This window comes from Trichoplusia ni, unplaced genomic scaffold, assembly GCF_003590095.1.
Source record: "Trichoplusia ni isolate ovarian cell line Hi5 unplaced genomic scaffold, tn1 tig00002369, whole genome shotgun sequence".
NCBI lineage: Eukaryota > Metazoa > Arthropoda > Insecta > Lepidoptera > Noctuidae > Trichoplusia > Trichoplusia ni.
Window position 1 is genome coordinate 1 of NW_020800269.1, and position 17,668 is coordinate 17,668.

Here is a 17,668-nt window from a genome sequence, read left to right on the forward strand (position 1 = left end):
CTACTAATGCGTCGGTGCTCGATGTTGACGCGCCGGAGGTGACTTCTGAGACTGTGTCGTTCGTCTCCGCTGCCTCCATGATCTTTTCCGCCTGCTCAGCTAGCTTCTTCAGGTCGGTAACTTCACTGGTACTCAACACGGTACGTACTGCCGCTGGTAAATGCTCACTCCACAGAATGCGCAGGGTATCGTCTGGGAATTTTCCTCTGCTAAGGTCCTTCATTCTTCGTAGCAGCTGCGACGGTTTCTGATCTCCCAGATCGATTCCTTTCATTAGTTTTCGGATTTTTTGAATGTCTGACTATTCATAGACGCTAAGTAATCTCTCTTTCAGCGCTGCATATTGTTTATCTTCTGGCGGCTGAAGTATTAAGTCAGACACTTCTTGGACGCTGTCTTTACTTAGCTTTGCGACCACTAAGTTGATTTTTTTTCTCTCACCTAGTTTCTGGTCTGCCACTATGACCTCGAATTGGCCAAACCATAGTCGTGGTTTGTCTGTCCAGAACTCCGGAATCTGCGTCTTGATGGTGACTTGGGCTACATCCTTGCCTTCTACTTTCACTGTGGGTTGAGCTGGCACTTGTGGTTGCATCATCTTGTACAAAGTTCGCGCTTACGATGCGCTTATAAATGTCCACGCAATTCACGCAACACGTTTATAACGATCCCTAAAGTGGTGACCCCGAACGCAACGGGGTCACCACTTTAGGGATCGTATTTAGGAGGATCCCCAATTGAGCACTGCCTCTTCTGGTCGTGGGGCGCAGGGGGTTGATAGAAACAACGGTGTTCGGATACCGGATATATTTCGCGTAAACCCCCAGGTAGAACCGTTCACTCGGACCAGTGCGCAGTAACTGTCCGTGCCTCGCATACTTCACGCTCACACACGTTTTTGCTTACCTTGCACTCTGCCATACATACTTACATGTGTCCCTACAGCCGCTTGGTTTCTAGCTAGCCGTTCGGCCGTCCTTTGTCTGACGATCTCTCTTCTCGATTCACGATTTTCTGAGGCAGGACTAAGTGCGACATCTCGCACAAGGACTCGAATTGCTGGTGTCGCGTTCTCATGGCCGACTAAGAGGTTCAGAGCCGAAGTTTGTGTGGTCTTTTGTTGTGTCAGATTAAGAATTAGTTGAAGACGCCACAACTCCTCAGCCCATTCAGTTTTTTTGTAAGCTACTTCGATCCTCAGCATATTCAAGACGGTGCGAACATAAAAATCAAAATCAAAAAGTTTTTATTTCAAATAGGCCGTATCTCAGGCACTTTTAAAACGTTACATTACTGACTCAAGTTGCACGGTACCAAAGTGTCATTCTTATGGAGAAGAACCGGCAAGAAACTCCATAAGTTACTCTTTTCAAAATAAAATTTTACAGTAGCATTTTACATTAAAATGAATTTATTTTATTTTATTTTATTTTATTATATTAGGAAAACTTACAGCTAATAACAAAGATTGAACAAGCTTATTGCGAAACTAAAGCCAATTAAAAGTTTCCACTGATAGTAGAGAGAAAAATAAAAAAATACAGACAGTATGTCGGTCAAACCAAAAGCACGTAGCGACATATTGAATAATCAATTTGGATTATGAGCAAAAAAGTGCTTGCACAGAGTTCTCTTAAGTTTATCTAACCCTGTATTGAACAGATCAATATCAATTCTCCTGCAAGTTGCATTATACGACCGGCACGCTCTGATGAGATAAGAATTTTGCCTGTAGGTGGTTCTAGAGGCCGGTGTATAAAGTAAATCAAGATTGCGTAAAAAAGTTCCTGGAACGCGTAATCCCATTTTGCCTACAAACTCGGGAACATCTGAGTGTCCATTCATCGCTTTGAATAAGAAGGCTAGATCTGCAATATTCCTGCGTTCGTGAAGCGGGAGAATGTGAAACTTTTTACACCTTAAAAAATAATTTGGAAGATATAGCTTCGACCGAAATTGAATGTACCTCAGAAATTTCTTTTGTATGCTCTCTATCCGATTGATGTAAACGTTATAATTAGGATTCCAGATTTGAGAGCCATACTCTAGGTGACTACGAACGAAGGAACAATATAGTATTTTGATTGTCTTAATGTTTTTGAACTCTGACGAGATTCTAAAGATGAAACCTAACGCTTTCGAAGCCTTTTTTGACTATATTATCTATATGAGTGTCAAAGATAAGTTTCGAATCAAAAGTTACTCCTAAGTCACTAATACTGGATACTCTGGCTAAGGAAGTATCCAAGAACTTATATGAGAAGCAAATAGGTTTTGGTTTGCGAGTGAACGAGCACACATAACATTTAGCGACGTTCAATTCCAATTTATTAGCTTCACAATATAGTTGAAACCTATCTAAGTCTCGTTGTAGGAGAAGCGCGTCGTCTGTAGTGGATACCTGTTTCATTATCTTCATGTCGTCCGCATAAAGCAAAATTTTGGAGTAACTGAAACAGGAAGCAACGTCGTTGATGAAAATGTTGAATAACAGTGGCCCGAGCAGCGAGCCCTGAGGCACGCCGGATGGAATGTGCATGACTCTAGAGGAGTAACCGTTTAACACAACGATTTGACATCTGTTCTCAACATAGGAGGAGAACCAGCGAAAAAGATTACCCCTTATCCCCATTAAAAATATTTTTTTAATAAGAATAAAATGATCTATCCGGTCAAAACACTTGCTAAAGTCAGTGTAAACAACGTCGACCTGAGACCGCTGAGCCATGCATTCTGATAAGAAGTTACTACAGACTATGAGATTAGTTGTGGTAGACCGGCCTTTCAAGAAACCATGTTGATGTTCGCAAAAACTATGTTTGAGAGCCGTGGAAACCTGATTGTAAACTATTTTTTCTAAGATTTTTGCATATACGCACAACTTAGATATTGGTCTATAATTTTCAATCAGGCTCTTGGACCCCTTTTTATGAATTGGCGTTATGAATGCTGATTTCCAGAGTTGAGGTACTAATCCTGTGTTTATCGACCTCCTGAAGAGAATCGATAGAGGGACCGAAAGACTCTTGGCACAGTTCAAGACGAACACCGGTGACACCCTGTCTGGTCCGGCACCTTTTTTCGGGTCGAGCCGCTTGAGCAACCTATAAACCTCATCTTCACATATTTCAATAGAGCTGATATCCACAGTGCCATTCTCGTCATGTTCACCGATAAGTGGATCATGATCTGTTGATGGAATGTAACTTGGAGGCATGAGAAAGTTCGAATGGAAAAAATCTCCAAACATATTGCATATCTCATCCCCGTCGCTTGAAGAAAGCTGTCCGTAATGAAGTACAGGAGGGTAAGAATTAGATTGCTTCTTAGATTTTACATAGCTCCAAAAAGCTCGAGGATTTTGGCTGATGTTTGACTCAATTGTCTCGATATAGCTATTGAAAAAATTTTTCTCCATGTCCTTAGCCCGTTGACGCAATGCTATAAATGTCTGATAATCTGCAAGATTGCCATATGTTTTGTATTTCTTGTGAAATTTGGCTTTTTTCTTTTAGTATTTTATCAGAGGACTTCTGTACCAAGGAGGATAGTTTGTGCTTTGATTTATAGTTTTGCTAGGGATATGAGTACGACATAATTCATTGGTTATGTCATAAAAATAAGTAACAGCTTCTTCTAATGTTTTATTGGCAAATTCGTTATGCCAGTCAATTACGTTGAGTTCTCTATTAATTGAATCGTAATCGCCCCGACCGTACAGACATTTTACATAAGAACGCGAAGGTAGACTGTGAAGATGCACAAAGTCCGCTGTTACACACAAAGCCTTGTGATGTTCGTCTTCGGGACCAGTGGATCACTGCAACACGTAACAGAGATGTCGTCATTACAAAGCACTAGATCTAGAATCCTACCGTTATTATTGGAATGTGAATTATACTGAGATAGGCTACATATATTAAAATTATCAATCAAATTCTGCTGCGCTGTTCCTTGCAAATTAGAAGCGTATAAAGAGCAATCATCAACTGACGGAAGCCAAACTATGTTTGGTTGATTAAAATCGCCGAGTACTATAAACTTGTCAGAAGTATTTTTTAAGAAATACATCTACAAGATTATCGGAAAAGTTGCTTGATTGTGTTGTTAATGAATTCCCTAAGTTTTGAATACATATATATGCTATGCAAATATGCATTTTATATGTTATTTTGGGGTTTTTTTGCTGTGAAGCAGCAGTGTTACCCATAAGTCTTCGGCTGTTGAACACCATTCAGTCCGAGCATCCGCGACAAGGTCCCGATTCACAGCTATTAAAACACCACCTCCCATAGTCTGGCCAGTGTTTGAGTAATCCCTATCTCTTCTCCAAACTAGATACCGGTTGTCAAAAATTTCAGAATCAGAGATCCCGTTAATAAGCCACGTCTCCGTCAAACAGATGACATCATAACAATTTAAACTCACGTTTCTGTAGAAGGTATTTGTTTTCGTTCGCAGTCCCCGCACATTTTGGTAATAGATAGTAATAGGCGCCATCATAAATTATAGATAACATTAATAGTTGAATAGGCAAAAGCTGATAAAATCCGAGGTACATAAAATTCCTGGAAACAAGTAGTCAATTTATAAAATAAGCGCAGTAATAACAATAAACAAAGGAACACAATAGCGTCATTAGCAAATGGTGTAAAAATTACTTCACAAAAGCAGGCAGTAAAAAATATAAAATAATTACTAAAAGATGGTGAGAAGGGTCTCATTAATAGGGGAAAGTCATTAGTAAATGCAAGGAGATAAAGCTCAAATTCATAATAGCAATGTTTTACAAACCGGTTGACACCAAGCGATAAGCGAACAATGGGCAGGCGAGAAAGGAATGTGCATAAAAAACCGGCGCAAGCGGTTCTCAATCGTATTAGCGTTAGGTGCATAAGCAAACCGCAAGAAAACTGATAAAAGATGGTTAACAAAAAAACTTTTTTAAATCGTGGTCTGTTTTGATGTGGTGTCTTGGAGATGAGTTATATTTACGCATTAATATTTTGCATCCACTGACCCACACGTATTCGAAGCCACGTTCCTTAGCTAGAACTTTAGTTTTATTCAAAAGAATTTTATTTTCCGGGGTTAAATGGTCGTTGATGTAAATTCTGTTGACACTCTGTAGGCCCAAATTTCCGGCATTCAGCTTCTTATTCTTCCTCGCAGCAGCAACAAAGTCGTTCTTTAAATAACTATTGTGAACTGAACAGATAATGTTCTTAGCTTGCTTGTCACCTCGCGTCGGCACTCTTGCTATGTAATTTATTTGTTCTTTCGGTATAGTTAGGCCAATAGTTTCACCGATTTTATCTAAAATTGCAAACAGGTTTTCGTTGCTGGACATAGGTACTCCCTTGATCTCAATATTGTTCATACGGGACCTTTGTTCGTTTTCAGTCTGCTGCATCTCGAGTTTTTTAACGCGATCCTGTAAACTAGCAATCTCTTCTCTGGCGTTCTTCATTGTCTCAATTTCATCCTCCAGGCCTGAGACTTTATTTGTCAAAACTGACAATTGATGGCTGAAGGACTCAACAGATGATTTCACCTCTGACACATCTGCCCTCAAGGTTTTCAATTCCGCGAGTTCTTTGTGCATGGAATTGACACTCTCGATTAACGCCGGCAATGACTCCATTTGGGTTGATAGACGTTTTAGCTCGGCTAAGATGTTCTCATTGTCTGCTGGTGGAGTTTGAGGACTGGCCGCTGAGTTGGATTTGTTTGCCGGAATTTTGAGTAAAGTTGTTTGTGGACTCGCAACTGGGGTGGACTTACAGGTCTGGCACTTCCACGTCAATTTACGGTCTCCGAGCCTTCTCCATCCGCATTCAGTGATTCCAGCGCAAGGAAAATCAAATTGCGCCTGACAAACTGAGCATGTGACACCATCTCTGGACTCAACTTCACATCGTTTGCAAGTGAACATGTTGACAGTTAATGAGTAAAAAAAAGAAGAAAAAGTTTGAGAAACACAGAGCACTTTGACGCGACGCTCTTGAGCAGTTGTGTGCACGAGTGGTCGTTTCGCCGACTACCGACTGACTGAATGTCTGCAAAAACAGCGTAAATTAGCAAAACAAGTATCAAATAGCAAAATGTTAATGATTTTCTATAAAAACTGACCTTCAGAGAAGAAAAAAATAAATAATAACGTTACAATGAAGTAAGTTTTGCTTAGGTTTACACTGTTGATACATATACAAAGCATATTTCACAAAAAAAAAGGAAAACAATAATAATTTAATGATAATTTTACATAATCTAAATATGTAGTCCTAATCAAATCCTTAACAGGAATGTCAAGGCATGTCATATCGCTCCACTTGTCCATTGGAGCGGTGCATCTCGGGTGTTATATGGTGAACTGAAATGCCTAGAGATTGCATCCACGACTTAAAGCTTGCGGACTCGAACATTCGGCCTCTGTTGGATATTATCAGACGAGGAGTACCGAACAATGATATGACATTCTGACAGACATGTTTCAGTGCTTCTAAGTCTTGGGAGCGAATAGGCGTAAGTAAGCAATATTTACTGAACGCATCAATGACCAGCATTACATATTTGAAGCCCTTAGATACAGGCAGAGGGCCAAGTGCATCAATATAAAGAGTGTCAAATGGGACATCAGGTTTAGGCCAAGAGGAAATAGGTTGAAGTGGCGCGCGAGGGACCCGTTTATGCGCTAAACAAGTTACACAGTGACGAATGTACTTTTTAACAAATGCCCTAAGTCCGGGAAACCAGAAATGTCTCAGTATTAATTCTAGGGTTTTATCGGTACCTATATGGCTATGTTCATAGTGGAATACACGCAAGAGACTCAGGCGTTGTCCCTTCGGTATATAGCAAAGAAGTCGCGTCTCCTCTCCAACACGACTGTACTGATAATAAAGCACCTCATTTCGTACTAGATATCGGGAAGCGTCTAATTCTCCTCGCTCCAACGCCTGAATCATGTTGCGTGTTTCCTCGTCCCCGGCTTGAGCGATTTGGGCCCAGTTACGCGGCCTATCAATGTTATTTACAGGGTTACGGCTTAGCTAATCCGCATGCGGCAACATGGCGCCTTTTCTATACGAAATTGTAAAATTAAAATCTTGAAGATAAATCCACCATCTTGCCACACGTGGAACCAGGTCTTTTTTATTCTGAGTAGCTTTTAAAGCATTACAATCAGTAATTACGGTAAAATGAGATCCTATTAAATAATGTCTAAAATGTTTTAGAGCCTTTACCACAGCCAGGGTCTCGAGCTCGTATGAATGGTACTTTGGCTCTGCACCCTTGGTCGCCTGGCTGTAGTAACTGACCACGCTTTTAGTACCGTCCTTACGCACTTGCAACAGAACGGCACCATAGCCCAAGCTACTCGCAACAGTGTGCACCTCAGTGGCCAAACTTGGATCGAATATGGCTAACACGGGTGCGCTAGTCAAACAAACAATGATCTCTTGTCTGACGCGCTCTTGCTCTGGTCCCCAAGAAAACGAAACATTCTTACGAGTCAAACGTGCTATGCAAGCCATCCTGTTCGAGTAATTGGGGATATATTTGCGAAAGTAGCCCGCCAATCCCAAAAATTGACGTTTTACGTTTTGTGGAGGACCAGAGTTCACAAGGGCCTTGACTTTACTAGGTGAGGGATGCACTGCCTCGTTAGATATAACACGTCCCAAGCACTCGATTTCGGTACACAAAAACGAACACTTTTTAAGGTTGATTGAGAAACTAGCCGCGGTTAAAGTGGCTAGAACCTCTCTCAAGGTTTGAAGTCCGTCATCAATAATGTCTGAAAGGATTAAACAGTCGTCTATGTATACCAAAACCTTTCCAGGTTCTATAAAACTGCGCAAGGTGGAAACGATTATACGCTGGTACACTATTGGTGCGTTAGTGAGGCCGTAGGGCATTTTTAAGTACTCGTAATGCCCCTCGGGCGTCACGAAACCGGTGTAGGGGACGGATTCATCATCAATTCGGATTTGATGAAACCCTGTAGCCATATCAAGCGCAGTGAAATAGCGACACTTACCCAAGCGATCAATGTGGTCATCGATTAAAGGTAATGGGTAACGGTCTTTGACCGTTATCTTATTGAGAGCTCGAAAGTCCACGCACATGCGGTCGGAGCCGTCCTTCTTTTTGACCAACAGAATAGGACTGGAATAGGGAGATTCCGACTCGCGAATAAATGCCCTTGGACATAAGATCCCGGATGATGTCACGGACTTTCGACCTCTCATCGTAAGACATTTTGTAAGGTCGATAGTTCACTGGAACACTGCTGTTGAGTTGAATGTGCATTCACCCAGTTGTAACAGTGGACGTCGCAGTGCCCGAAATCATGTGCTCCGAGTATGTGTCTAAGATATTTTTTAGTTTGACTAAATTGTCCCCAGTTAATGGGGTATTAATCATTGGTTGTGCGTTTGACTCCACACTAGACACTAGTACAAGACTTGGATTTCGAACAATACGTTGTGTATTTTTGGTCCGGACGTAAGTAACACCGTCCCTATTAAGCACATCTGTGCCTATTATGATAGGTTCATGCACTCACTCGGCACAATTAATAAATCTACCTCCAACGAGATGCCTTCAAAACTTTCAGGAAATTAATGTTGCCCTTGCAAAGGTTGTCCATTGGTTCAATATAAATAATCTTCTTTTAAATCCCAGTAAGACTAAATTAATTAAATTTTCAATGCCGAATGTAAGGCAATTAAGAACCAACGTACAACTGAATGGGCTAGAGTTGGACCCTGTTGAGTCCACTGTCTTTCTTGGCATAACTGTTGATGCCTAACTACAGTGGGGCCCTCACATAAACAAGTTATGTTTCCGGCAGGCTCTGCTCAGCCGCCTATGCTGTAAAAAAAATTAGACTGATAACTGATGTGGATACAGCCAGAATAGTTTATTTCAGTTATTTTCATAGCCTTATGTCGTACGGGATTCTCCTCTGGGGAGGCTGTGCAGATATTCATTCCATCTTTGTGCTTCAGAAAAGGGCCGTCCGCGCTATTTATAATTTGGGCCCAAGAGTTTCCCTCCGAGAGAAATTCAAAGAGATAAACATTCTGACTGTAACTTCACAGTACATATTTGAGAATTTAATGTTTGTTCATAAAAACGAATCAAACTTTGTAAAATTGTCCGATGTCCACTCAATCAATACAAGGAACAAACATAATTTAGCCGTACATGCTACTCGTCTCCATAGAGTAAGCAACTCGTTCATGGGTCAATGTATACGTTTCTACAAGCAGCTTCCCATTCATGTTCGTAAGCTACCGACTAAGAAATTTAAAACTTTTATTAAATTAAAACTATCCGGAAAAGGATATTACAAAATATCAGATTATTTAAATGATAAAAATGCTTGGGATTGAACTGGTCGCTTATACAGCTATCATTATTTATGTACATAATTATTGACATGTTTTGTGCTTTTGCATATAATCTTATACATATGTGACATTTTTTGTGCTTTTGCATGAATTTATTTTTGTTAATATTAATTATTATTTGATTTAATAACATGCAACTCATTTGCGTTATTATTTTTTAAATCTTTTTTATACATTTTTGTTTTGTAAGTATAAACCTTATGCAGGTATATCGATACCAGAAATATCAATTAATGTAAGGGACAAAACACGGTTTTTCAGGAGAGGCAAAAAACGTTTTTATTTTTGTATATGTGTCCATAACTTTTTACTGTCTACTCCAATTTTAATTGTGTCTAGATCAAAGTTTCTTAGAAAATCATCTTCTTTCATGCTATAAACGAAAGATTTAGGAATACCCAGCGGTTTGAAATATAGCATGTCCCTTACATTAAAAAAATATGTTTAGTTGTACCTTACGTTACTAATATTTTATGTGTAAACCGACTAGCATAGTGTAAGCAACAAGAGCAATAGAAAATTATACGTAATTCTGTTGTAAAGGACTTTTACAGTGTAGCAATTTGATGTAACCATAGATTATCTACTATAATTATGGTATTTTAACACAATGGAAATAGGTTATTTGCATGGTTAATGTTAGTTTCAGCTTAGTTATCACAGATTTAAATGAAATTTAGGGATACAAAAAAAAACGATTTATTGTTAATACAATTTTTTATTTCCGACTTTTATGTCTGCGTTATAATTATATTTGACACACTAATCAGTCTATAAAACTTTTCTAAAAGTAACAGTTCTAATTAACAGTCTTACACACCTAGTAATCAATGTAAAAATAAAGTAGGCTATACACGCTACGGTAGACCTGAGAGGTTAACTCGTCAGGTCTACCCCAACGTGTATGGCTATCTTTTGACACCATTATCTCTTTTAATTAACAGTCTGTACTTTTAATAATTACGTTTAATTAGCTTTATAATTATAATCAACAAATGGATAAAAATAATAGTTTTCTCAGAATTCTTATTTATTTAGTAATTTAATGAACGTATTGGAAACGAAAGACAGATGAAAAATATGAATTGTCTGAAAAATGAATGAATAAAATACATAATATAAATGATATAAATATTAATATAAGAAATTATACCTAGTATTACAAGAATAAATAATTAGGTATGAGCAGACAGATTATGATGATAACTATTGGTAAATTAAACAATTTTAATGGTGAAATTAAAATAGCTTAATTCCCTAATAGAAAAACTTTTTCTATTTGGTATTTTATCTAGTTATCATCATCAGCTGTCATCACATCTTCATCGTCGTCGGTTTCATTGAGGGTATCTTTAACTGGCGATTTATTCGGAAGGTTCAAATATTCACTTCTTGGTATTATACCGGTGTCGCACAATTTTTTGAGGTCATTGTATTTTGGAATGGAAATTGGGAGCCTCTCATTATAAAGAGATGGCAAATTGTCTGTGTTTCTTTGACTTATGTCATTACTAGTACTTTCAGCTGCAGATTCATTTTTTTGGTCTATATTTTTTGTATTTTTACCTCTAACAGCACTTCTTTTCCCAATCCCTTTACCCTTTCCTCTTGCGTTAAAATTCTTTGGAGGTAATTCTTTGGAGACTTCTATGTCATAAGTATCACCAGTCTCTAACATTGTATATTTAACTTCAATTTTCGTTAAAGCATTCTTTTTAAATGTGCACACTCTTATGTTTTTTATACGCAGGTCTTTATTTTTAAGAGTAGCTTGAGTGAATACAGATTCCGCCAGATTCTGGAAGTTGATGAAATCTGTATGCTCTAAGACACTCACTTTATATGGTTGAGGCCGTTTCCTAGCACTCTCTATAAAACTTGGCCATTGCGAAGGTGCCCAAACAATTAGTTTTCTTACTTCCCTCTCAATAACAGCATGCATGCTGTCAACTGGCATGTATGTATGCCCCGCTAGAAGGTAATTAATTTGTATAACTTTTAGATTGTTCCAGGAAATGTTTGAACATTGAAAATATTACTTTATTCTTATTTTGCCCCGTGCAGTTGTCACAGTATAATAACAACGTGTTCACTCCTCTGTTATCGAGTTCTTTTAAATAGTTATACAGACATGTTGCTATTTCACAACTTCCTCTTTTACCATCAGCTTCACCCCATATGTAACAGTATCCGTTCTGCGTTCCACTCTCATATACTGTAAAATTGAACACAGCGTACTTTCTGGAATAATACAATTACATACTTTCACCATACGGTGTCGCTAAAACTTTTTGAAGATCGAAACTAGATACAACAAACGTGTTATCGCGTTTTTGATTTTGGTGGATATGAAATCGTCTATATGTGGCTTCTTTTTCCAATAAATGAGCTTGTAACTGTTCATTAGTCGTCAAATCCGGATTATTTTCGTTTTTAGTACATAAGAGACATTTGTCCTTCTTAGGAACATGAAATGCATAGTTATACTCTTTAAACATAGATGTAAATAATTTTTCGCTCAAATAGTTTTCAGACCTTTCTTCACAATATTTAGTGTACAACCTGTACAAGTTTGAAAAGTTCTTAAAGTGCTCTGGCAGATACAATTTGGTAGATTTTTTTCTACTGTAGTGAGAAGGTAAAGCTGGTAATGCTTCTATGTATTTCTTTGCATTCAGTTTTGTGGTCTCATCATATTTATTTGGTGCTGTACGTGTTCGACTATCATCACAAGACAGTCCTTCTTTTGTATGTTTAATGTATACAAAATGTAAGTTTGGCTTATATCGAGAGTCTTCAGTATAAATTGTTGGCACACCTGCCTCCGTCCTTCGTCTTCGCTAATAAAGTACTCATAAGTTACCGAACGTCTGCTAACTGCGTTTTTAGTCTTCTGACGCTTTACACTGATTGGTCTAGAACATTGCACAATCCAATCCCGTTTTTTATCGTCATTAAGTGCCCAAAAATAATTAAATATAGATTTCCTTCTTTCATCTGTAACTTCATAACACTTCCTGCTACATTTACTCTCTTTACAAGGATTTTCTTGTAACTTTCGGGCTTCTTTTACATTACCAGATATTGTCACGTAGGATAAACCTTTTTCTTTAAGCTGTCTTCTTGACTTACGTTTATTTTCAGGTATTTTTTTCTTCTTAGGTACGATTTCTATTTGGTTTGTTTTTGTTTTGCTTTGTTTTGACTTGGTTTTCTTTCTTTTTCTATTTTTCTTGTGATCTTCTGAATCACCTGAAGTTTCTTCTTTGTCTGACCAAAGATTAGAACTTCCCGAAGAAAAGTCCTTATCCTCGCTATCTGTTAGAAAATCCATGCAAGATTTCATAAATGTTGATGTTACACGACGTTTTTTGTTTAAATTAGCTTCAGTTACGACTTCCTTAGAAGGTACGTTGTTATCGATTTCGCTTGATATCAAATCATTACAAGAAGAATTACAATTGCCTAAAACATCATCGTGATGTAAGCCTTCAGCCATCATAGTGTCTTTGTCTGTAATATCAATTGCTATTACATTTGTAAGTATTGTAGGAGATAAGAAAGTTTCAGGACTTCGATTTTCCTCTTGCAATGAGTTTTCGAAATAAATTGTGCAAACAGCGGTGTCCTGAATTGTCTCTGTTGGCTTATGCATGACGTCTATGTAATTATTAGACAATGACAGTGTCTCTATATTCTCCAGTTCTTCTCCTGTATCCTTTAACTCACGTGATGCGTTTAAAGGATTTTCAATAACTTGACTACACGGGTAATTATTATTGTTTACAGCAGTACTCGTTGAACTTTCATTTATAGGTTTATTAAAATAAGGATGTGATCGAGACAAATAGTTGATGTGTTCATGATTTCCATGTCATTTTCAACGGAACACACAGAGTCATTACTGCTATTAATAACAATGTTAGGCCTATTTGAACTTCTTGTTATCAACTGCGTTTCTGAGTCTACATCACTATTTTCTATAAAACTTTCTGAAGAATCTCTTTTGTCTTCAGTAGACCTAAAAAGAAAACATGAATACGATTACCAGATTTAAGGCATAAGGCGGATTTATTGTATGGGTCAACTCGAGTAAAAATCCGACAACACTTTAACGTAAGGGACGTAATAACTTTAAACTCGCATTGTTTATAAAGTAAATATCAATTATTATTCTTTTAAATAATCAAAAAATATTCAATTATGACAAGAGTATTATATTTGTAGAATTTAATTAATTACTATTAACGTTACAGTTTAGAACGACTGAAAATAGCTAATTTTTATAAACACTTAAATTAATGTAAAGTCAAACATAATAACAAATGTCCCTTACATTGATTTGTTGTATGCTTTTAATAATTCTAAATGGATGATGTAGACAAAACCTAGGTATTATACGCAATGTATAAAACATGCAAATAATCCATAAACCACTATTGCGTAGAAAGCATTACATGGAAATACGAAAGCACCTGCAATTCAAGCATACTTACAAGAATAAAACCCGGGATTTGAGTAAGTACCTACTTCACCTATAGCAGTCGTAGGTTCATTTTAAGATTGTTTTTATTTTATAGGTAAGTAGGTAGGTATAACTACTAAGGTGCGAGAAGAGCAGGACGTTCGCCTAATGATAAGTGTCATTCATAACTTTCATTTACTTTTACTTAAGTAGGTATCCGTTTTTACCTGGCCCGGTATCGGCACACGAGATCATACGAACTAGTTTGTACAGGACTTTGCAAATAATTAGGTACCTAGATATCTAAAACTTCAACCAATTCTCCTATTCTCTAAATAATAAACAAGATCGTTACATAATGGTACATAAAAATTATTGTCATCGTAAAATTGTAAGTAATACATACCTTTCAATGGTTCTCTTCATGTTAATTAATTTTTCCCTTCGGACCAGTAAGGCACTTAACTTATCAGGGATATTACTATTGTTTTCACACATTATTTATTTAAATTACTTGTATGACACCTTATTACAATAACACACCACTTAATTCAAGCATTAGCGTTGATACTGTTGATAAATGTAATAGTATGACACAATCATAACAATAACAAACTTCAAATGCGCGCGAACAGGAACGAGCGGGTCCGTCGTAAGTCTTACCCCTCTCCCCCGTTTGTTTACACCGCAACACCTTACGCTCGTCGCGCGCCAGAGCGAGAGATAATCATTATGAGAATCAAATTAATGTAAGTACGCGGTATTTTAGCAACGATCTTTTAAACAAATAAAGTAAAGCAAATACAAATTTGATTTCTAGTTGTTACGTAATAGGCATATTACTGTAAGGAGCTTAAAATAAAGATAGTTTTGTTAGATAATAATGTAAGAGAATAATTCTTAAAAAACTCTAATCATTCATTAATGTAAGGGACATTTTACTTAAATCGACAGATTTGCGGTTTAAGGTAAGGGTGTAAATTACTTAATACTATGACTTACTGTATTTTTTAGAGAAAACAAAAATGTAATCGTCTGTTACATCATTTTTTTGTCATAAATCGTGTTACGCAGGCCAAATTTTTTTACTGTAAGGGATTTTCTTTTGACGATAGAATTTTTTCAATAATACCATACAATAGAGCTCAAAATTCTGAATCCAATGATATATATAACTCATTTTCGCCAAAATGTCCCTTACGTTAATTGATACTTCTGGTATCGATATTATCAATTTATTGAAATACTCTGCATTAGTTTATACACTCGAATTTGAAAATTGTCTGAACTTTAAAAGAGACTGCGACCCCTGAGTTTGTTTCGACATTTCTTCTTAGGGTAGTCAGCTAGGAAATGTCGGCTCCATCGTTCTCAAAAAAGACATGTAAAAGTGATAAAAAAATATCCTATTTGCAGAATAAAATAATTTCATTTCCAACTCAATCGTTAATGTTACATACGAATCTATTTGAGTAATTGACTCGCCTACACCCTTTATCTCGCGATTTATGGGTTTCTTAGTGCATGTAAAATATTTAACCACCGAAGAAGATATCAAAGATACGCCTATAGCGCCACTGTGAATTAAAAGATCGATTGGAATACCTTGGATAACTCCTACGACAATATCATTTCGTTGCGAGCTAGCGGCACAGAAATTAACGTTACTTTTACTATCGTGACCAGACTTTTTGCAGTAAGAGCAAACAAGTGAAGAATTAGGCGGTTTTTCGTTTGGCTTTGGATCCGAATTAGTAGTTTTGGAAGTAGAGGGCTTTGCCTGCTTAGGGCATGTAGCCTGCTTATGACCAGTATCACCACATCCAAAACATTTGGCTGGACCTATTGGGCGTTTCCTGAAACCCTGTGATTCACCGCCGTTATTAACCTGGGCTTTTGGGCGAAAACTTGCGGCTGTGATTTTTGATGGCTTTACAAAAGTGGATAAATAATTAACTAGATCAGAGGGTTTCAAGTTTGCATTGGTCGCAGTCGCTTTTACGTGCGGGTCAACAATGCCTCTCAAAACAATTTCCGTGGTAAAATCGTCACTAAGACCCTTAACAATGCGTAATCTTAGCAGGGATTTACGCGCATACTCGGCGTATGTTTGATACCTATCAGAGTTAGAAGACATGACTTCATACAAAATTCCCGCCGAATCGATTTTCTTTACACATAGAGGTTTAAAATCTAATATAAAATTACTCCACGTACGATCATTACACACCCACTCATTGAGCCATGACCTGGCGTCTCTCTTCAGACAATTACCTATCCTAGAAAGGCATTCACGATCGTCCCATTTGTTAAGTAACTTGGCCCTATCGACCTCTTGGAACCAAGAATCTACGTCATGAATGCTGGGGTCGAAGTTCGAGACATAGTAAATATGGGTACTCACCGATTTCAGTGATTGAATTGCCTCCACAATTTGATCGGTACCTTGTCCAACTGAAGTTGGTCCTTCCGAAGCTGGCACACGAGAACTCTGTTCCAGCGCCTCCAGTCGCGCCAGTACAGCGTTACAGGATCCACAATTGCTCGGCGGGACCACAGGCGACAGCGGCGGCGTGCGCACACTGCGCGTCGCCAGCTCGCCACGCGGTACGTAACCGTGTCCGCGGTCCCATCCACTGGAACGCCTAATGTGCGGCGAGCGTCTACGCGAATTGCTGCGAGAGTGACATCCTTGCGAGCGCCGATTCCGCGATCGTCGGAGACGCGGAGTGCGTGTGCGCGAACAATCACGAATATGCCGCGACCGAATACGCGAATCACTTCGTGAACGACCATTCCGTGTACGACGATGGGTACGCGAGTATCTATCACAAGACACGCGCGAACGGCGGTGCGAAGAACGGGAACGATTCCGTTTATCCATTGTCAAATTAAGAATCACGAAAAATAAGAGAATTTACACAAAACTTAACGACAGGAGAAAAAAAAACAAAAGAGGGTATGAAAAAAAAACGACAAAATACAAACAGTTGAAGTAAAACTGTTCAAATAAAGTTAGGATATTAGTGGGAATGAATCTTTTATCCCACTTCTGATGTTAGAAAACAGAAGCGGGTAGATTTTTTAAAAACGTACGACCTTAAATCTAAAATTACAATTATGTAAACAATCATCAAAAATAAATGAGACAAATACTTATTTGCACAAGATTAACACAAAATAATGACGAACTGAAATAATGATCCACCTTCGCTTTATAAAAGAAATGACAGAACCTAAACTATAACCTTACGTCTACCTCGCACGACGGATGGCAACCGAATAGGGGCGAGGCGCCGGTATTCAGCCGCTTATATAAAAACTGTCATCCTAACCCCACTTTTAACCTAAGAAATTTCCAACAATATAAAATTAGCCTAATCTCCTATTCGAAGTATGAATATGGAATAATATAAATTACAGAATCAATTAATAAAATCAATATCGTTCATGCGTCACATAATGCAGAATCAGCTTCCGTTATTCACAGAATTTCATCACATGTTTGTGCATAGGATGTAAAGTGCAGAATAGGCGATCCTCCTTGTGTAGGGGCACGTAACACACTGATTGTGTAGTATACTTTATTTAAAAATATTTGCTTTACTTAATAATTTTTTATTTAATAATATTTAAATAAAGCTTGGAACTTCGTGTCCCTAGGTTCATCTTTTAATTTGTTGGGTAGTTTATTATATACACCGTGATTTTTTAGTCGTCTTACAAAAGCAGCCCAGTTCATGTATCCGACGTAAAATACCCCTAGGCGCGATTATTATTT

The 17,668-nt window shown here is 37.8% G+C and overlaps 1 protein-coding gene across 1 annotated transcript; it reads right to left on the reverse strand.

The window, feature by feature from the left end:
• Positions 1-4,927: 4,927 nt before the first annotated feature.
• LOC113507536 lies at positions 4,928-5,935 on the reverse strand. The gene has a single exon (XM_026890391.1). The coding sequence runs from the start codon at positions 5,933-5,935 to the stop codon at positions 4,928-4,930; it is 1,008 nt and encodes a 335-aa protein (XP_026746192.1).
• Positions 5,936-17,668: the final 11,733 nt, after the last annotated feature.